The sequence below is a fragment of the Rhipicephalus microplus genome, chromosome X (assembly GCF_043290135.1).
Source record: "Rhipicephalus microplus isolate Deutch F79 chromosome X, USDA_Rmic, whole genome shotgun sequence".
NCBI lineage: Eukaryota > Metazoa > Arthropoda > Arachnida > Ixodida > Ixodidae > Rhipicephalus > Rhipicephalus microplus.
Genome location: NC_134710.1, coordinates 82,732,776 through 82,754,733, shown reverse-complemented (window position 1 = coordinate 82,754,733; position 21,958 = coordinate 82,732,776). Strand labels below are relative to the sequence as shown.

At 43.7% G+C, this 21,958-nt stretch overlaps 1 protein-coding gene across 4 annotated transcripts in view; it reads left to right on the top strand.

Moving 5' to 3' along the window:
- LRR (capping protein regulator and myosin 1 linker 1 leucine rich repeat protein) overlaps nt 1-21,707 on the top strand; it is a 203,523-nt gene extending 181,816 nt beyond the window's left edge. For all 4 annotated transcript variants that reach the window (XM_037427323.2, XM_037427322.2, XM_037427321.2 and 1 more), the window contains 3 exons: nt 12,811-13,108; nt 19,066-19,146; nt 20,964-21,707. In XM_037427323.2, the coding sequence (XP_037283220.2) occupies nt 12,811-13,108; nt 19,066-19,146; nt 20,964-21,193 (609 nt within the window). In that variant the 3' untranslated portion in view covers nt 21,194-21,707. The remainder of the gene's footprint in view (nt 1-12,810; nt 13,109-19,065; nt 19,147-20,963) is intronic.
- The last annotated feature ends 251 nt before the right edge of the window (nt 21,708-21,958 follow it).

The window sequence follows — 21,958 nt, the reverse complement described above, 5'->3', positions numbered from 1 at the left end:
CCCTTTTGTCTCAATATGAAATTTGAAGTTGGAGGTTGAACCTAGAATCGAAAACTAGTTTCGGTTGTAAAGTTTTTTTGAAAATGATCCCCACGCATTCCCTCAACTATGGCTCTTTTTTTTTTTGCACAGCTTTCAAACACTGCCATGAAGCCACCTTGGCACACCAGAATTCGACTTCTTGACTCATATATGCCTAAACTTAGGAAAATCGACACACCTAATTTATTTCGCCAATATGACTGCTTCTATGACCTTAGAAAACAGAATAAGGCTTTTAATTAAAAAAAAGAAACTTTCAAACAATGGTTGTGGAGCCGTCTTATATGTAGGACACGAATGTTTGACACACCGCGAACAAAAAACATGAGGGCCTAACATTGTCATGCGAAAGCTATTGCAAACCCAGTAACTGACTAACAATCGATAACAATATCAGTAGCATCGAGAAAAAATTTGACTCTACATTACTTTTTTTTTTTTTTCGCGGTATGGCGCTCAGTCACACGCATGCGAAATAGCCATTTTGTGGCTGCAAGCAGATGGCTATTTGTAGCCCAGCAATCACCTAGACTTGCATGTAATAAGGACAGGATTGTTTTATAAAATGTGGTCATGCTTCTTGCTCTCTTCTTTTCCTGTGCGGTTTTAGGGGGTCAACCTACATTTGAGTCGATGTACAATCGTGTACAACCTCCCATGAGTACAGCAATTAACGCTTCACTCTCAGTCCCCAGTGGCTGCGAAGCAACTGTCCAAAGCGGGGGTCATACCTGCGACGTTGCGGAGGTTGCTAATAATCTCTGGGTTCGTACTGGCCGCCATTGGAATCTGAACTTGGCTACCATCGACGCAAGAATGCTATCTAGTGAGGCTAGTCTAGCTGTTCTATTCGAAGAATTAGAGGGTGTTGATTTGGATGTAATTGGGCACAAGGACATACCGTGGCGCCATCATGCAGAGGCGTCCCTGTGACGTAAGAGATTAAATTGCTCTGCCACCCTCTCACACGCAGCCGCTTTCGCGTCTCCTTTTTAAATATTTTTTTATACAATGGACTCTCATTAAATGGAACCTTAAGGGACCGGGAAAATGTGATTCGTTTAACAGGAGTTCCATTTACTGAGAGGTGAACTGGGGTGCAGTATGCAGAGATGAAACCAATCACATCAGAGGCAGTTGTTCATTTAAACAGGAGTTCAGTTTAACAGATTTTCGTTTACTGTGAGTCCACTGTACTTCACTCAACGAAATCAATCAATTGAATACTGCTGCAGCTTCTTCCCTGACTGTACGAAGTGCTTAATAACTGCCCTGGAAAATTTTTACTCTTCTCATAATGCCTGACTGCCAGCATTGTCTGCCATGGCCACCTGAATGAAAACCACGGGGGCGAGCGCACCGCTTCTGTAAGAGGTGGCAACTTATTCCGTGTCGAATTGAAGTATCAAATGCATATTAATGGTTAAAAAAACTTATCTTTACTGCAAGAAATGCACGCAACCACGCTACTTCATTCATTGTAGGTGTGCGTCTAAATAGGGGCCACGGTTGACATGACAAGCATGCACAAATTACATTTTTGTTTAGCACACATAGCCCTATGAAGCACAGTGCAAGCGGATTCCATGCTTTGCAAAAAGCAACACAGTATTATTACAGCCTCATGCCTTTCTGTTACATAACAGCCTTTCTGTTATCATTGCAGGCAAACTTGAGAATCACACACGCGCGTGCCTCATTCAGTGTTTTAACTTTTCTCTGCGGCATGATCCTAATATTTGTTGCGCAAAATTTCTATGGTGGTCAAGCGTTGCACATTCGATCGCCATCAAGCCACACATGGGCAAAAATTATGAATCATTGGTTCAGTTCAAGAGCTTCTATAGAGGGGTAAATCATGGTACGTGATCAGCCAGCCGTATCATTTTGCGTCCTTGAATGTGCATGCTGCTAGGTCTTGCGTACCGTGATCTAAATAGCAATTTTATGTTTCAGTAAGATTGCCTATGTCCTTTCTTTTCGACAGCTTCATTCATAAGCTGTCTTATATTTCATGCAGCTCTTGGAAGATGAATGAGTTCTCGAAGCTGACCATGTTTTCGCCTGTAGATCAAAACTACATTGAGAGCAAGTGACAGTGGCTATGGGCCCATTTACAGTCATTATCTATAAGCAAGAAATTAAGCCTGTGAGCTGAAGTCCAGACAACAGAGATGTTGGCAAAAAAAAAATTTTTTTTTCGTTTTTTTTTTTCCGGATGAGGCACCACCTGGATTGGAGTTGGGCTGGGGGCAGGCAGAGGTGGCGCACCATTATTTGTGCATTTTTTTTGGGGGGGGGGGGGGAGCAAGGACTTGTTGCTGTGCCAGCCCCTGGCCAAGCAGGGTGAAAATAGCAAAAATAAAGGGAAAAGAATTGGACTTCTAGGCTATCTTGATTCTCTGACAATTCGGACAACGGCGCACATCTTTAATGTAATAACGGAAAATTCCTCCACATGTACGTCCTATTTTAAAATATACATAATCGGACCGTTTGCACATTCATTTTTTGTTGTGAATGAGGCTCCCATGCAGAAACTGAAACGATATGCTTTTATGTGAACATTCATGGTTTGTGCTCATTTTAACCCCTTGGGCTCAAAATAACAACCACAACAAAGAAAGAGAGAGGGGACAGTAGCAATGCCAGCGGCCGTGACAGTGGCATCGCATACGTAGCAAACTGTGGCACATCGCCGGTAACTTTTGCTGCAACTTTTCGCATCGTGTAGTCTGCAGAAGTCCGCGCACCTTAAGCTAGAGCAATGCAATGCTGTTCAAAAATGAAAACACCACGAAGTTGCGGTTAAAAACAACGCATCCAAAAGCCAGCTTTCTTTTGCCAGAGCGAGGCAAGATCACGTGATCCAACCCTGCATGTCACAGCGATTGCAGCACTCATGCCTCCAGTGGTGGGCCTTGCGCCAATAGGGCTCAGTGAAGTTAGGGGGACACGTGAGGATTATACAATGCTGAAGAACGGACACGTCTTATGTTACCATGGATTATCTGACAGAAAAGAACTAGGGGTGGGGTTTTTTATACACAAAAATATTTCTGGCAACATGGAAGAATACTTTAGCATCGGTGAGAGGGTGGCAAGTATCATAATTAAGTTTCACAAAAGATACAAGATGGAGGTGGTACAGGCCTACGTGCCTACATCGAGCCATGATGATCGTTTGGTTGAACACTTCTATGAAGACGTAGAGTCCGTCATTAATGAAGTAATAACACAGTACACTATTCTGATAGGCAATATTAATGCCTAAGTAGGCAGGAAACAGGCCGAAAACCATGCAGGGGGGGAATACGGTATTGGCTGTAGAAATGCTAGAGGGTTGTTATTAGTAGAGTTCACAGAACCTAATAACTTTCGGATCTTGAACACCTTCTTCAGAAAACGAGCTAAGGGTAAGAGGATGTGGAGAAGTCATAATGGCGAAACTAAAAATTAAATAGACTTCCTTCCGTGTGCACACCCAGGCATTGTACAGGACATAGAAGTAGTTGGCAAGATCCGATGCACTGCCCATAGTATGGTAAGAGCTTGTATTCACCTAGATTAAAAAAAGCAAAGACAAAAACTGATGTGCAAGAAGCCAATTCATTAACTAGCAGTGAGAGAGAAAGTAAATGAATTCAGAGTTTCGCTTTAGAATCGATTTGAGGCACTAAATGAGATAACCGACGTTAGCGTTGACACAATAAACGATAATCTTACTACTACCATCAGAGAGTGTGCAATAGAAGTCGGAGGTGCAGTCACTAGACAGGACACTGGCAAACCATCTCAGGTGACGAAAAAGCCTAAGAGACGACAAACAATGAAAGCGTCAAATGTAACTGACAAAATAGAGCTAGTGGAGCTTTCAAAGTTGATCAATATGCGTAAGGAACCCGACATCAGAAGGTATAACTTGGAGAGGATTCAGCAGGAGTGGGCGTGTGAACAGCCCTACGATGCAGTTCACTAATCCATTCTGCTTTGTCGTCCAGGTTACGGCATGGATTCATTTCACCGCCGTACCGATATATCCAGCGATAAGCGAAACCAGTGGGCTGTCCTGCCATCTCAACGATATGAAAGTATCAGCCTGCCCGTGCGACAGCGACGTGTCTACGATCGTCCCTCTACCAAACGAAGGAATCGGATCGACGACAACATCATCGACGGCTGCCTATATGAAGAGCTGGCGGAATCCCAGCGCCTTTAGTGGGCGTGTGAACAGCACTACGATGCAGTTCACTAATCCATTCTGCTTTGTCGTCCAGGTTACGGCATGGATTCATTCCACCGCCGTACCGATATCTCCAGCGATAAGCGACACCAGCGGGCTGTCCTGCCATCTCAACGATACGAAAGTATCAGCCTGCCCGTGCGACAGCGACGCGTCTACGGTCATCCCTCTACCAAACGAAGTAATCGGATCGACGACAACATCATCGACGGCTGCCTATATGAAGAGCTGGCGGAATCCCGGCGCCTTTAGTGGGCGTGTGAACAGCACTACGATGCAGTTCACTAATCCATTCTGCTTTGTCGTCCAGGTTAGTTCGGTTACATCTCTGTATGCTAAAAAGTCGAATAACGTTTGTTTGTTGCTGTTCCCACACCCGGGAGTTTTGTTTTCTGTTTTTCATGAGTGCTTTGACATTGTAACTCAATTGCTTATGTTGTCCGGTGATGTTGAGCTCAATCCCGAACCTAACACTAGAGCCCAAGTGCAAAGTCCTCTTACTGATTCACAGACTAAGAAATTTAATGATATGTTCATGATGTTACAAGCTGTAAACACACGTACCGAAAAAATGGAGAGGGACCAGACAGATCTAATCAAATCTATTGATGAGCTTAAAAAAACACAGGCGAGTTTTCAAGAAAACCTTACCGTTTTAGACAAACGATTAACTGAAGTAGAGCACAAAACGGTTGCGATTGAGGAAGTCCAGGAAGAGATACAGCGTTTTTGCCAATCGATTAGCCATATTAGCAGCGAAAACGATCAACTGCGTGCTTGGCAAGGTGAGCTCGAGGATATGCAGCGGCGAGACAACCTCTTATTCTATGGGCTGCCTGATGCCCAGTCAGAGTCCTGGGCCCAGACAGAAGAAAAGCTGATTAATGTGTTTACATCCAGATTAGAAATAGCACCCTCTGAAATACTAATCGAACGAGCACACAGGCTTGGCGGTTATCATCCCAATAAGTGCCGGCCAATCATTGCCAAATTTTCTTCCTTCAAGCTCAAGCAGCAAATACTTCTGAGTAGTTCGAAGCTGAAGAAAGTAAATGTTGCCGTTAGTGAAGACTATTCGCCAGCTACTCGCCTTGCCAGAAAAACTGGCTGAATTTGGCAAAACTCAATCCTCAAGATTTAAGCTTCGCTTTAACAAACTGTACATAAATAGAAAGTGCTACATCTACAACCCCTCTGATGATTGCGTGCGTGAAATCTCCGAATCCTTTAAGTCATCAGTCAAAACTTCACATCTCTCGCATGAGTCGCCGCATGCATCTGTGCACAACACCGAATAGCGCTACGCGAGGGGAAGTAGATCAAAGCTACCAGTCGCAAATCAACTTTCGTTTCTTTTCACAAATATTCGAAGCCTAATTCCAAAATGTGACGATCTCTGCTCTGTTATCGATGTTTCTAACGCCGACATAATCTGCCTTACTGAAAGCTGATTGTCTGTGCAGGTTGATAACAGTGAATTATTCGATTGCAAAAAACACTACAACATTTACCATTGTGACAGAGGTGTTCAGTGTGGAGGCGGTGTGGTTATCGCGGTTTCAGATACGATTTCGTCTTTTCCAATTCATTTTAGTAGTGCTTTGGAACTTGTTTTTGGTTGAAATACAAACGTGTTCCAAGAAGTTGATATTGGGAGCTTGTTATCGACCACCATCGTGTTCATCCACTTTTGTTGACGAGCTTCATGATGTCATTTCGACGCTAACAGTACGGTATCCGAATAGTTCGCTCATTTTACTAGGCGACTTCAATTTCCCGAATATAGTTTGGTCAAACGTGCATTCCACTTGTCATCCTTTCTCCGGAGCGGGAGATGCGTTTTTGAATTTGTGAAACGATTTTAACTTGTCCCAGCTAATAACACAAGCAACAAGAATTACGTCTACCACATCTAACATCTTAGATTTAGTGCTCATCACTGCGCCTGATCTTTTCCATTCCATATCCTACTTGCAGGGGCTAAGCGACCACTTGCTGCTTCATTTTTCTTTCACCTGCACAGTACCTCACAGTAGGAACCACAAAAAATATATCCGGTACTATAAGCGTGCAGATTTTGATGCTATTAATCATGATCTTTCAGCTTTTTTAAGTGATTACATGCACAACTTTTATGATCGCTCCGTTAATACTAACTGGACTTTATTCAAAGAAAAGGTTCTATCACTCATAGAAAAATATGTGCCACGCATAGTCATCACATCTAACCTGCAATCACCATGGTTCAGTCAATCGCTTAAACGACTACGCAATAAGAAAAAACGCATTTTCAGCTCTGCAAAGGTAACTGGCACTCAAGAACGTTGGAGTGATTATCAGGTCGTAGCTACGGAATACAAACTAGCCCTAAAAGATGCTAAGGATTCATTTTTCAATACTACATTACCATCTCTTTTAATTAATAACCCTAAGCAATTTTGGAATGTAGTGAACAAAAGAGACAATTCCTCAATCACCCTTAAAGATGCAAACAATCCCATAATCAAACCTCGTGAATCCGCAAATGTTCTAAACTCTGCATTTGTTTCTGCATTTTCACAAAATGTGTGTGTCGTAACTCCCACATATGCTAGTTCGAATTTCTTAACAATGAACCCCATTGATGCCGCCGGTATAGAAAAAAATCATAAAAAATCTAAAAGTTTCATCATCATGTGGTGTTGATGGCATCAATTCAAAGTTTTTAATTAGTACTAAAGTGTACAGTGCGATCATTCTCACTAATATATTTCAACAATCGCTTCATACCGGTTGCATTCCGGAAGACTGGAAGGTAGGGAAGGTGATTCCCTTGCACAAGTCTGGGGATAGGCATTCTCCATATAATTATCGACCCATCTCACTCACATGTATTTCATGTAAAGTTATGGAACATGTTATTTGCTCTCATCTCGCATCTTTCCTACAGTCAAACTCCTTTTTTACAGATCACCAGTACGGATTTCGCAAGTCATTTTCATGTGAAACACAACTTTTGACATTCACACATGACTTAAATTCCATTCTTGACAGGGGTTCCATTGTCGACTGCATATTCCTAGACTTCTCAAAAGCGTTCGACAAGGTTTCTCATCAACTGCTTCTTTTAAAACTCAGCAAACTTAACATTGATCCGAACGTTCTTCAATGGCTTCACTCTTTTCTCACTGATCGTTCCCAATTTGTCACTGTGAATAACACCTCATCCATCACTTCTGCAGTTGAATCGGGCATGCCTCAATGCTCTGTGCTGGGACCTTTGCTTTTCCTCATCTACATAAACGACTTACCTGATAATCTATGTTCATCAATAAACCTGTTCGCTGACGACTGTGTTATATAACGTGTTATTAACAGCGACTCTTGACGTCTATCTTCTTCAATCAGATATAAACCGGGTTCGTGACTGGACTAACACGTGGAACATGGAGTTAAACACTAACAAATGCAAGCACATGCGCGTTTCACGTCACAATACAACATTGCTCTCTTATCATCTTAATAATACTAACCTAGAACCTGTGTCATGTTACAAATATCTAGGCGTACTCATCACTTCTGATCTTTCCTGGAAGATGCATGTAACACATGTATCCAATAATGCTAATTGCACGCTTCTTCTGTATAAATTACTTTTGTATAAATCATTAGTACGTTCCAAAATGGAATTTGCTGCATCTGTGTGGGACCCCAGCCAAGAAACACTTATTCATCAGCTTGAATACACCCAGAATCCATCCATCAGCTTGAATCCATCCAACGTAGAGAAATATCTCACCTATGCCTGTTTCACAAAATATATTATCACGATTCAGTCCTTAAGAATAAATTGATAACTCCTTCTTCTTACGTATCCGCTCGCATCGACCATCGTCATAAGGTTGGCATTCCTACATGCCACACCAACCATTTTTATAATTCATTCATCCCCCGTACGTCAGCAAGTTGGAATCACCTTCCCCGATCTGTAGTCGAGATGTCTAATACCTCTATGTTTAAGGCTGCTGTAACTAACCTGTCGCCATAATTTTTAGGAATATAGTATTTCCATTTTTCAGTAGACCTGTTAAGCTTTGTAGTTCTTTAATACCTGTTTTTGTTCTTATAATGTGCATTATCTCTTGTTGGTTTCCTTCACTGATCCATGTAACCACCAATTTTCCACTTTTTCATTATGTTGTGTAACCCACTCCCCTCTGTAATGCCCTCGGGCCCTTAGGGTATTTAAATAAATAAATAAATAAATAAAAAAGCGGCAGAGACCTAAAAGCTACGAAGACAAACTTGTGCATAGGCAAAAATCGAATGTATGCATTAAGGAACAAGAAAGGCAATGTCATAACCAATATGGATAGGATAGAAGAGGTGGCAGAGGAGTTTTACAAAGAGCTGTACAAAAGACAAAACAACCAGCATGATATCGTGAGAAAGAATAATGATCCAGAGGAATTCAACATCCTACTAATAACGACTGGGGAAGTATGGAAAGCCCTAGAAGAAATGCAAAGAGCCAAAGTCACTGGTGAGGATAAGGTAACAACTGACCTCCTGAAAGATGGTGGAGAAATTGTGTCACAAGAACTGGTCGCCTTATATATGAAGTATCTCTTTAGGGGAAAGGTACCAGAATCTTGGGAGAATACCGACATCATCTTAATCCATAAGAAAGGATATGTCTAGGACTTGAAAAATTACAGGCCGGTCAGATTACTGTCCATTCTCTACAAACTACAGTAGACTCTCAGTAAATGGAAATCTACTTCTTATACGAGCTACTTCTTATACGAAACTACTGCTTCTGCTATGTTTGGTTTTGGGCTTGTATTCTGCGCCCATATTCATCTCTCAATAAATGAAACTCCTGTTAAATGGAACGTATTTTCCCAGTTCCTTCAGGTTCCGTTTACTGAGAGTCTACTGTATTTACAACAAAAAAATCGCTAATAGAATTAACAGAACATTAGAGTTCAATCAACCAAAGGACCAAGCAGGATTTTGTACAGGCTACTTCACAATAGATCATATTCATACTATCAGTCGGTGGTTATACAAAAATGTTCAGAATACAACCAACCCCTATAGATAGCCTTCACAGATTACAAGAAAGTGTTTGACTCAGTCGAGACATCAGCAGTAATGCAGGCACTACGTAATCAGGGGATCGAAGAAGCCTACATAAGCATACCGGAAGAAATCTACAGTGGATCCACCGCCACCATAGTTCTCCATAAAAAAAGCGACAGAATTTCAATAAATAAGAGTGTAAGGCCGGGAGACACGATCTCTATATTGCTGTTCACCACGTGTTTGTCTCGAGTTGATAACTTAGTCATATTAATTAAGAACCTTTTATTGGAAGTACTTCACTTCATGTCACTATCTATGCTTAATTTAACATTTTAAACTAAAAATAAAAACAATGCATATGTGACAAAACGCTATGACACTGCGAGTGCATGTGACCTTCACGCAGGTCGCATTTGTATATGCACCGCTATAAAGCATTCCAGTTGGGTATGCGTGGCCATGCACCCACAAGCCTGCTAAGCCCCAAGCGCTTTCGTACCCAACAAAGGACCCTAGAATGGGAAGAGTCAGGGATAAGAGTTAATAAAGAGTATTTTAGTAATGTGCGATTCACTGATGGCATTGCCTTGATTAGTAACTCAGGAGATGAATTACTGCTCATGATTACTGAACTGGACACGGAAAGCAGAAAAGTAGGTTTGAAAATTATTATGGACAAAACTGAAAATTAATATGCACAAAACTAAAGCAATGTGCAACAGTCTCGGCAGAAAACAGCACTTTGGGATAGGTGGAGAGGTTCTGGCAGTTGTGAAGGAATATGTCTACTTAGGGACAGGTAGTAACCGCGGAGCCGAACCATGAAGTTGAAATAACTAGAAGAATAAGGATGGGGTGAATCACATTTAGCAAGCATTCTCAAATCATTAATGGTAATCTGCCACTAACCCTCAAGAGGAAGGTATAAAACAGCTGCATATTGCAAGTACTTACCTATGGAGCAGAAACCTGGAGGCTTACAAAGAGGGTTCAGCTTAAATGGAGGATGGTGGTGGTGGTGGTGGTGGTGGTGTTGCAGCAGGCGGGGTTAGCCTGGCCTGCATGGCCGGCAATTGTTCCGCCTGAGCATCTCCTGAATTTGGAAAATGTCACCACGTGTCAGACAGCCCAGTGTCTCGCAGGAAGACCAACAAAATTCGTTGCACGCTCCTCCTAGTTGCCGCGGGTCCTTCAGGAAAGATAACGTCATCAACTGTCTGGTGTCTATGACAGCCTTTTCGCAAGGTGCGGATCATCGCTGCTCTTTGCACATCAAACTGTGGGCAAAGCCAAATGAAATGTTCAATATCCCCGATGTCACCACAGAAGGCACAGAACGGGGAAGCGTATCTCCCAGTCTTGAATGACCAGGCCGGGGTGTATGCGGAGACGGTTCTAATGCGGTACAACAGCGTCGCTTCTTCACGAGAAAGTCCACGAATTACACATGCTTGGTGTGGAAACTTGTTGATCGCCTTGAAATGATTGCGTATCACATCTTTGTTGTTCTGGTAAGTCTTGGGAGTTCTTACTTTTGGAAACGATGTACGTGCTTCGCATGCAAGGGCATCAGCCTTTTCATTGCCCTCAATGCCAACGTGGGATGGGATTCACTGGAACTTTATATTAAAACTCTTGCCATTTAGGTGTTTGATTAGTGCCAGAGATTGCCTGGTGAACTTTTCTTGAGGTAGGCCACGATGCAGTCTTTGTAGCGCCGATTTGGAGTCCGTCAGCACTACAACATCTCGTGCAGAAAAGGATCGCAGTTTTCGCAAAGCCGCCGTGATTGCAGCGCTTTCTATTGTTGTGGACGAAACCACGCGATCCAGGCGGCCCGACCATGACACGCCCAGGCTGGGTATGCAGAAAGCCGCTGCGCAGCTATCCGTCTTTGTGCACACTGATCCGTCGGTGTACACTTGTAGGTGGCCGCCATCACCAAGCCATCACCGATATCACCATCACCAAGCCAGTTCGAACGCCTAGAGGCAGTGCACAGAAAGGGTCTTCGCTTGGCGATGGGAGTCCCTCAGGCGGCTTCAAACACGAAGGTCACCAATGAAGCCGAGTCTCTTCCGCTCCGCCTTTTGGCGTCTCAGGCCTTATTGACGCAGCTGTCAAGACTGGGCGAGTCCTTCGCAGGCACGGCGCTTCTCCGGCGGCTAAGAGCAAGAACTGGCTCACATTTCAACGCGGCACTAAACACATTTCAATATTTAGGCTTGAAACTGCCTAAACGGCGCCCTATGGACCCGCCATGGTCTTTTGTGGATGTTGCGTGCAAGTTCAGCGTACCCAATCTACCAGCGAAGCGCACCATTCCAGCCGCGGAAGCAAAATTTCTTGCGCTGGACCACTTGAGCACCATGTACCGCGGCCACCTACAAGTGTACTTAAATGGAGGATGACACAGCGAGCGATGGAAAGGAAAATGATAGGTGTAACCTCAAAAGACAAGAAGAGAGCAGAGTGGGTCAGGGAACAAACCAGGGTTAAGGATATCATAGTTGAAATCAAGAAGAAATGGACATGGGCCGGGCACGTAGCACGTAGGGAGGTTAACCGCAGGTCATTAAGGGTAACTGACTGGATTTCGAGAAAAGGCATACGCACAAAGGGGAGACAGAAAGTTATTTGGGTCGATGAGATTTAAAAGTTCGCAGGTATAATGTGGCAACGGAAAGCACAAGACAAGGTATTGGCGGATCATGGGAGAGGCCTTTGCCCTTCAGGGGGCATAGTGAGGCTGATGATCATGATGACAATCGTGTAAATACAGTGTGTGCACCTTGTATGCTGTAATTGCAAACACAGACCGCACATCCACAAAACAAATTCAGTTGATGGTTGATATAACGACGCTCACTCATTCTGGACGTCTCAGAAAAAAATGGCAGTTGTGCTCTTTCATGTTTCAGTGTCGGTTTCACCGCTGAGTTTTTCACACGACGAACTTCAATTTTTCCTTTTGACCAAAGTGCGTTACCTTACTAATTAAAAAGTTAACTTTCTTAAATATTTTCCCAAAATTTGTCTTAAGCCACTGTGAGATACCTGGGGTTATTGAAGAAGTAATTGTGAAGACATCAAACATATGTTGCATTTTCCTGATTTTTGTGGACTTTAGAAACATTTCTTGAAACACCCAGTATATTACAGAAAATGAACCTACATCTAGAATCCAAACCTGACCCAAATATTTACATTTTCAGTGAGTCATTTTGAGTAATTTGATAATTTTTTACATCCCCCTTGTTATTAAAGCTTAAGTATATATGAAATTTTCAACACGGTGTGAATTTGCCTCCAATGAATCAGTGGAGTACTTACTGGGCAGCTTTCATGTATGGTATACTATAATCTCTTAGAAATATAACTTCTAAAGGATAATGGGATATAAACATGAAAGTTGTAGAGACAAAGAGCTGCTTTCACTTGTTTTCATTTCATTCCAGGTGTCTGAGGAAAAAGGTTCTGGTCCTGTTGAGTCTCCCAAGGAAACTGGACCTTTTCCATCAGTTCGGCTTAAGCCAACGGGACTTGCCGAGTCGTTGCGTTCTCCAACTGAATATTATCCTCGAGAAAAGAGCTGCATCAGCCCCTCGGAGAATGTTCCCTCTTCACCTCAGCTAAGTACCCCTGGCAGTTCACCAAAGACAGTTGCAGCCTTGAAAAGTGGTCGTCCACCACCTCCTGTTGCACCGAAGCCACGACCAAAGTCAATGGTTGGCACAATGGAATCCCGTTTGTCAGGTAACTAACTTACAGTGGCCAAGTTATGGTTTCATCACTGCTTGTAAAGGGAAGCGTAACCCTTATTTGAACCAGAACCAGCACTGTTCTTGCGGAGTGGTTTGTGATGTGCAGGCAACAAGTGCATTGGAACACTATGAATTCTAACTTACAGTGGCCAAGTTATGGTGTTTCATCACTACTTGTAAAGGGAAGTGTAAACCTTATTTGAACCAGAACCAGCACTGTTCTTGCGGAGTGGTTTGTGGTGTGCAGGCAACAGGTGCATTGGAACACTATGAATTCGAGCATTTTATTGAGTACATCACCCTTATTTACCCACACCATGTCCATGGAATGCAGATCATGCTGGTTTAGCAAACTCCACACCTTTTACACTTTAACACGGTAGTTCTTGATTGGAAGTATGGGGTTCAGCGAAGCCATATTGGGGGGTCCACAAAGCCCATCCACAAAAAAAAGGGGGGGGGGGGGGGGTCCGATCCTGGCCATGGAGTTCGGTCGCATTTCGATGGACGCAAAATGGTAGAGCAGACGATTTACAGTCAACGTCTGATTTGTCAGACGCCCGAGATTCCAGACATGCCCGATTTCCTGAACTCATCCGTGGCACTGTCAAGTTTCCCATAGAGTCAATGTATTGAAAAGTCTAAATTTCCGGATGTTTATAGGTTTCGCCATCCAATTTTCTGGACTTTTTTACCGCTAATCGCTGACTTGCAGTCACTATTAACGCCGCCATCTTGGCTTTTGTACCATCGAACACACCGCCCCGCGACTGCCGTACCCTCGAAACTGAAAATGCCACAATCCAGCACATACCAGTCCGTTGCCAGCCATAGCTTTATAGTGAAATAGATAAAGGTAGTGGGATGAGGGCGGTCCTCCCGGTGACGCCGTTTGCACTAAACCACTAGGCAGTGCTGCGGGGCCTTTCTCTTGAAACATGCCGTAGTGGGCGCTTGTTTGCTGCACTTTAAAATGACGACTGTGATGTGTTTAAAGTTGATGCTTGACTTCTGATTGCCAAAATTGTACACTGTGTCAACAAAAAGAGAATAAATAGTTTTGTCTTGAAAGCGGCAAAATGTGAGATTTTAGGGACAAGGCTGTCACTGTCAGTAAGAAAGTTCTTGGAACTGCGGGTGGCTATTCAGGCGGAATGGGTGCGGCTCTACACAGCCGATGCCATGCATGCAAAAACACGAGAGTAGCAAATGAAACAACTAAAAAAAAAAAATGATCAAACCATTTTAATCAACACAAAGGCACTCTTCAAAAACTATATATGCAAAGACAAACCCAGAATTCTAGGTTGTTCGGCTGAGCTTAATAATATGCTTTGCTTTCTGTCCAAGCGTAGATGCATAAAGACACTGACAAAACAATTCTCATATTTGTTTTTTCCTTGTAACTGTCGCATATAATACCATTGTAGCAGAAGAAGTGGCTCTTCACTAGAGCCGCAATGTTACAAATGCTGTCCGTGTGTAGCTCCAAGACAATGAAGCATTCAGCATATATTGTCACATTCTGAACGAATGGGACATTTACAAGGTGGCTGGTGGCTTCACAAAGCCCAAGTCCTGAGAGCAGTCGACACAGCACAGCCAGAACAAAGGCACATGCACGAGAACTACCGCGTCGTCTCCCTCTATCACGCTGGCAGATTAAGCGCGTGGCGTTTCCTTCTGAAAGAGCATTGTCTCAATGCTAAAGGGTGCACTTACGGTAAACAAACAAAAACCTAATGTCCCGAAAATCATGAGTGTCAGAGTGTGTGATATGGTTTTAAACGCACCACGTGCACAATCTCTGGGTGCGGCTGTCTTTTACATGGTGGTTGGCTTCCGTCCGGAAGGACTTCATAGTTGCGGTCGCTCACTCGTCGTAGCACCTTGTAAGGGCTGAAATAGCGACTGAGAAGTTTTTTAGAAAGGCCTTTACGGCGAACGGGGGTCCAAACTTGCACTTGGTCACCCGGTCGGTAATTGGCTTGTCTGTGGGGGAGGTTGTAGCGTCATGTGTCGATGTCCTTTTGTTTCTTTATGTTCACACTCGCTAGTTGGCACGCTTCCTCAGCTCGTTGAACAAAACTCTTGGCATCTTCATCAAGATTGTCGATTCTGTCAGTGTCACATAGGAGCATGGCATCCAACATTCTCTGGGCATCACGATCGTATAGAACACGAAATGGTGTGAAGCGTGCAGTCTTTTGCCTAGTGGTATTGTATGTGAATGTTACGATAGATAGTACCTCATCCCACATCTTCTGTATTCCTCCATGTACATAGCAAGCATATCAGTCATTGTTTTGTTCACCTTTTCGCTCAACCCGTTTGTTTGTGGGTGATAGCCTGTAGTTCTGCGATGCACGGCATAACTTGGCCAGAAGATGTGTTCAAGAAGCCTTGCCGTAAACGCCGTGGTGTAGTACAATGTTCTCCATGAAAAACTGAGCAACTTCAGTAGCTGTGCCTTTGGGAAGAGCCTTTGTTTCTACGTAGCGTGTTAAATAATTCGTAGGGACGATTATCCACTTGTTTCCTGAAGACAACAAGGGAAATGGGCCGAGGAGATCCATGCCCACCTGATCAAAAGGTGTTCTGCATGGCTCGATAGGGTGAAGTAATTCTGCAAGCTTCCCAGATGGGGACTTTAGACGCTGGCATTCGTGGCAGTCTTCGACATATTGCTTAAAGCAAGCAACAACCTTCGCTTGCTCTAGCGAGTGTTCGGGTGATACCCAAATGGCCAGATGAAGGTTCGCCATGGCAGCCAAATGAAATTTCATCACAAAGCCCGGCTGGAATGACCAATAGATAAGTTTTCTCACTGGCAGAAGCATTCTTGTACAACATGCCTTATCGCAAGCAGAAGGATGACAGTCTGCGAGCTATGTGGGGGGTAGAGATACATTGTGGCCCTCGAGATGTTCAATTATAGGTTGCAATTCAACATCCGCTCGCTGCTTTGTAGCTATGTCGGTTATGCTTATGGCTTCAATAATAGGGCAGTCGCCATCGAGGTTCTGAGCAGCAGGCTCAACTGGCGCAAGGGACATGTGTGAATTTTATGCGCATGACCCAACTTACACATGATAGTGGTATCATACTCCTGCAATCATAGGCTCCACCGGGCTAGTCGTCCGGAAGGGTCTCTCAGGTTCACCAGCCCGCACAGCGAGTGATGATTTGTCACCTTCAATGGGCGTCCGTAGAGGTAAGGTTGAAACTTAGCAAGGGCCCATACGACGGCAAGGCACTCCTTTGTAATGCTGTCGTTGGACTGTGGGCGAGATAGGGTGTGGCTTGCGTAAGCGATGACTTTTTCAATTCCCTCCTGCCACTGTACGAGTAACCATGCCCAAACCGATGTTACTGGGGTCAGCATGAATTTCAGTCTCTGCTTCTTCGTCGAAGTACCCAAGAACAAGTGGTGATGCCAGGCGATGCCGCAGCTCGGTGAACGATGTTTCTTGTTCGGAGCTCCAAACGAATGGTGTGTTGTCTCTGGTGAGCCGAGTAAGGTGTTCGGAAATTTTCGAAAAATTGCCTATAAAGTGCCGGTAGTATGCACATAACCCAAGGAACCGCCGAACACTTTTCTTATCGGTAGGAGTCGAATAGGCTGCTGCAGCGGCTGTTTTCTTGAGGTCAGGACGGACAAATTCTGCGCTCACAACATGGCCAAGGAACTCCAATTCCTCGTAACCAAAGTGGCATTTCTGACGTAAGTTAGCCAATCGGATTTTAGATGTTCAGAAAAGGTGGCTTAAAACACGACCACCTCATCTAAGTAGATAAGGCAGATTGGCCACTTTAAGCCTGTTAACACAGTGTCCATCATGCGCTGGAAGGTAGCTGGCGCAAAGGAGAGACCAAATGGGAGCACTCGAAATTCGTAGAATCCATCCGGCGTGACAAAGGCTGTTTTTTCATGGTCGTGCTCATCAACCTCGAATTGCTAATAGCCACTTTTCAAATCAAGAGAAGAAAATTATTTCGCTCACCGTAGCCGATCAAGAGAGTCATCAGAATACATGGCAGCAGATAAATGTCCTTTTTTCTGACGTTGTTGAGCTTTCTGTAATCGACTCAGAAGCAAAGCGTGCTATCTTTTTTCTTGACCAGGAGGACCAGTGATGACCACGGGCTGTTGGAAAGCTGAATAATACTATTTTTAGTCATTTCCTTCACCAGCTCCTTGATTGCTTCATGTTCTTTTTGCGAGACACGGTGTGTCTGTTGGCGGATAGGTCGCCTATCGTTGTAAGTAATTATTCTGTGCGGCATGATTGACGTCTGACTGACTTTAGATGATTGAGCAAAGCACACCGTGAATTTGAGTGACAGCTGTCTCAATACCTTCTGGTTCTTTTCCGATAGCGCATTGTTGATGTCAACACCTGTTTCGGCTGTTCCATCACAGCTACTATCTTGACACGCAAAAAACTCAATGACATACCACAAGGCTTCAGCGTAGGCGATGGCAGTGCCACGGAAAAGGTGATGATGTTCATCTGTGAAATTCGTGATCATGACTTCGCCTTGACTATACCTAATCTCAATGATGCCTCGTGCCACATAAATTCCAAGTGCTAGTAACAGGCAGTCTGCCAGTGTTTTACTGTTACTTGTGTCCTCGGAAGTCATTTGGATAATTATATAGCACGAGGTGGTATTGTGATGCTGTCGTCTAAACGCGAAGAGCAGCTGTACTGCAGGAGAGATCTTTTAACGTAGCCTTGGCTCTAGAAAATGAAATCCAGCGCATGCGCAACTCGATTATGGCACCGTATTCCCGAAGAAAGTCTATTCTGATAATCAATTTGCGGGAAAATTCACGTAGCACGAGCGAGGTAACGAAAAATGTGGAACCTCGTATTTGCAGCCTGGAAGTGCACACACCAAGGGGCTTGACGTGTCCTCTAGCTGTGCGTGTGTGCAACCCTGTCCAAAGTGGGATAACTTTTTTCAGTAGACCTGCCAACTTTTTGCTAATAATCGAGTAGTCAGCGCCGGTATCTACTAAGGCTGTTACATTTCGACCGTCGATGAGCACAGGTATGTCCATTGAAATGTCACCAGGCTTAGACACAGGCGTCGTCGAATTGTCGTCGGTCTGAAGTCACGTCAATTGGATGTCAAGGTTTCGATACATCGAGAATCGGAGGCCTCGCCCCGTAAGGTCGCTGATGTCAGTTTTCTAGGGGAGGGCTTGGAGATCGTCCTTGCGACTTCCGATTTCTGTTGTCCGAGTAGAATAGTGATCGTGGCGCTGTGAACACAACTGGCATCTGAGTGGTATGCGTTGCTGAGCGAGAAAATTTTAGATCTCAGGTGGTCACTGTCCGAACCGGGGACAGGGCGAAATTGCAGGAACACCCTGAAGCCCAAGTAGACGCTACTGGCACTCTCGGTACACGTGACCAGCCTCACCACAGTGGTTGCAAAGAAGTCGTCTGTCGGGAATGCACCAAATGTCGGAATTATGCGCGACGGGCCGAGTGCCTTCAAAATAAGGCACCACCTGTGCAGACTAGAGTGTGGAATATGGGGTTGCGGCGGGTATCGGCCCTGTCATAGGTGGGTAGTATCTGTATGTGTCGGCATAACTAGTGGGCTGAAAGCCGCCACTCACTGGAGGTGTCATGGCCGATGGGGCGGGGCGTCTCAGGGTGTGGGCATACGTCATGCATTGAGGTGTATCGGAAGGTGTGAACGCCTGAAGTGGTGCACCAAGCTGAACAAGTGTCTCGCGACGAGGTGCGCCGAGCGCCTGCTAGACTTTATCATGCATGATGCTGGTTATGCAGTTAGTAGTCGACTGCTGCTGTGCCTGGTGCAGTTGTTGCAGCTTGTCGTGGATACATTCACCTGCTCTTATTATTTTTTTCTGAATCCTTGCTTTCCTAGTAGTAGATGCTCACTGTTATATTTTTGTGTTCCTCTTAGGAGAGTTCTCCAGTGATGAGGGTCTGAGGACTAGAGCTAGGACACCAGATGAAGCAGATTCTTTGGACAGCAGCAATAAATGTAAGTCCTCTTCATTTTCTTTAAATGAAACATATTGGCAGTGTACACTGTTCAATTAGATTTGAAGTAATAGCAACATTACTATAGATGTTGAGAGAAACTGATTTTAGAACTGTGTTACTGAGAAAATAGAAAGAAAAGGTGGAGGAAGTTAGCATTCATGCAGAGCTTTACATATGTTAGGCATTGTTTTCCATAAACCATGTGTTGGAACATTTTTTGGATACAACACTAGAAGCAACAGTACCATCATCATTGTTAATTCTGTGAACTTGCCACAGTGGTCTAGTGGCTAAGGCACTTGGCTGCTGACCTCCAGGCCATGGAATCGAATCTCAGCTGTGCCGGCTGCATTTTCGATATAGGCAAAAATGCTTGAGGCCTGTGTGCTTAGATTAGGTGCACATTAAAGAACCTCAGGTGGTTGAAATTTCTGAAGCCCTCCACTACGGCGTTTCTCATAATCATATGGTCTTTTTGCAATGTTAAACCTCAACAATTATTTTTATCAATAATTTTATGAAGTATGGTGAAACGTCAATATATCAAACACTGATATATTGAATTATTGTCTATATTAATTTTTGAGTGCATCACCTCAAAAGTCACCTGTATTCAAAATTTTTTATGCTGAACTACATCGCATTTGAAAAAAAAAAGTGTATCGAACTTTGCCGACCTAGAACCCGTGCACTCCGTTGACATGCAGCAGGCTTTCCAAGAACGCATGTGCAGCTGGAAGGGGTACTATGGGCATTTCTAAATGCTTTACATTAGACTACACACGCATATCAATAGCACACAAATTTCTGACCCTGCTACACATTACGGTGCATGCTCACATCGACCATGCCAGAGGTGCCATTTGAACATAGCTATATACACGTGTCGGTTTGACTAGTTTAAAAACACATTGCATTTGATGCACCGACTTTTCCACAGGTCCTGCTGTTATGTCCATATCAATCATAGAAAGTGCTAATTGACTGGGCATCTTGGCTAGTTTGACAGTACATTACATTTTATGCTCTGACTCCTCTCCAGTGCCACACTCACATCCACATCAATTGACATAAAGGCGCCATTTGAATGAAGCAGTATGCACATGCAGAAGCCTGGCTGGTTTGAAAATGCATTGCATTTGAATTGCTGACTTTTTAACCGTAAAACTTTCACGTTCACATCAATTGTGCTGAAAGTGCCACTTGAAAATGACGTGGCTGGTTTAACAACGCATTGAATTCGAAGCACTGACTCTTCTGCGGGGCCGCTCTCACTTCCACATGAATTATGCTGATGATAGCACATCCTTGCTAGATGTGCCACATTAATTTTTTCGATGAAGAAAAACCAACTTGCCCACATCCCTATACTTATTCAGTGCATTTCTAGCACACAGAGCGCTTTTGTTTTGTTCAATCCCTCTTTGCAAGACCCTGCGACTTAGGTGTTGTGAATTGTGATGTCTCTGTGTTCAGCAGATGCTGAATTTGAAGTATTGTTCATGTTTGTCATTGTTTTGTTTTCTCAGTCCTCTCTTACCCGTGTTTTCACACCAGTACTTCGAACTACTCATCTTCACTAATAATGTACTGGTCAAGACACTTACATGTGAAAAAAAACCTACAAACTGACTAGCATTTAGCTTAGTGCTGTTGCTGTATACATTTGTTGGTGAGTTATTCGTGCTTCTTCTCTCTAGTTTTGTGTGTGTGTGCAAATGCAGGTATAAAAGAAAAAAAGTTTTTTTTTAATTTATTTTTTAAGAAAATGTTTTAAATGACATTACTAAGAGCTCAATTGTTGTGTTTTTGCAGCTTCTGAAGGAGCACCATGGAAACGTGCAGCAGTATACAGCAAAGATTCATCAGATGGGTCCCTGGTATCATCAACCGCGTCCACTGCAGCCAGCAGGGCTGCATTTTTTGCAGGCTCTTCATTAAGATCGTCAGGCATGGCCACTTCGTCCCTGGCCAAGGAGAAGGCAGAAGGAGATTCAGAGGGCACGCCTTCAGCTCCACCAGCGGACGACATTGTCGATGTCTGATAGGATGCTGGTCAAGTCACATCTGTTTACCTTTATATGTGTGCATGTGCGTGTGTCACTAATGTGTGTGTTCTACGTAATGAGTTTAATTTGTTTGAAAGAGTTGAAAGGGTGCATGTACAGAACTTCGATGTGTCTCATGGAGCTGGTGAGTTGCTTTTTGTATTCTTTTTACCATGCTGTTGCAATAACTATTACCGTAAATCAGATGCTCTTTGCCTGTGGAACAGTGTGACAATTTTTTTTAATCTAGATTTAATGTAAGGGTCTTACAGTAGTCATATTTTCGCCAGTGCGAAAGGAAATGTTAGGGGATATGAGCTGTCACTTAATGAAAATACTTAAACCTGTCATCGCATAGAAGTAGCTTGTGGAAAGGTGTATATATATATGACCAGGATCCTTTCACACAGCATTGAGTACAATGTTGCGTGGAAATCTGCTCATGTAGAACCAAGAAAAATGTTAACTTTGTGTATGTGTGTGTATGTATGTGTGTGTGCACATGTGTGAGTGAATGTGTTATGGGTCTTGGGGCCAGTGCCTCTGCTCAACATGACATGAAGTCATGACTGTAGAATACCAGTGATTTTAATCCTCTTTCTCTCAGTCTGGCAGGTGGTTGCAAACTTGTGTAGGAGGTTTGTAGTCGTGTTAAAGGGCAGAGTGATTTTAGTATAGAGGTGTTCAGGAACTCTGTTTTTGTCATTGAGAAATCACCTCTGTTGCAACAGTTGCCTAGCATTTGAATATTGCTATTAAACT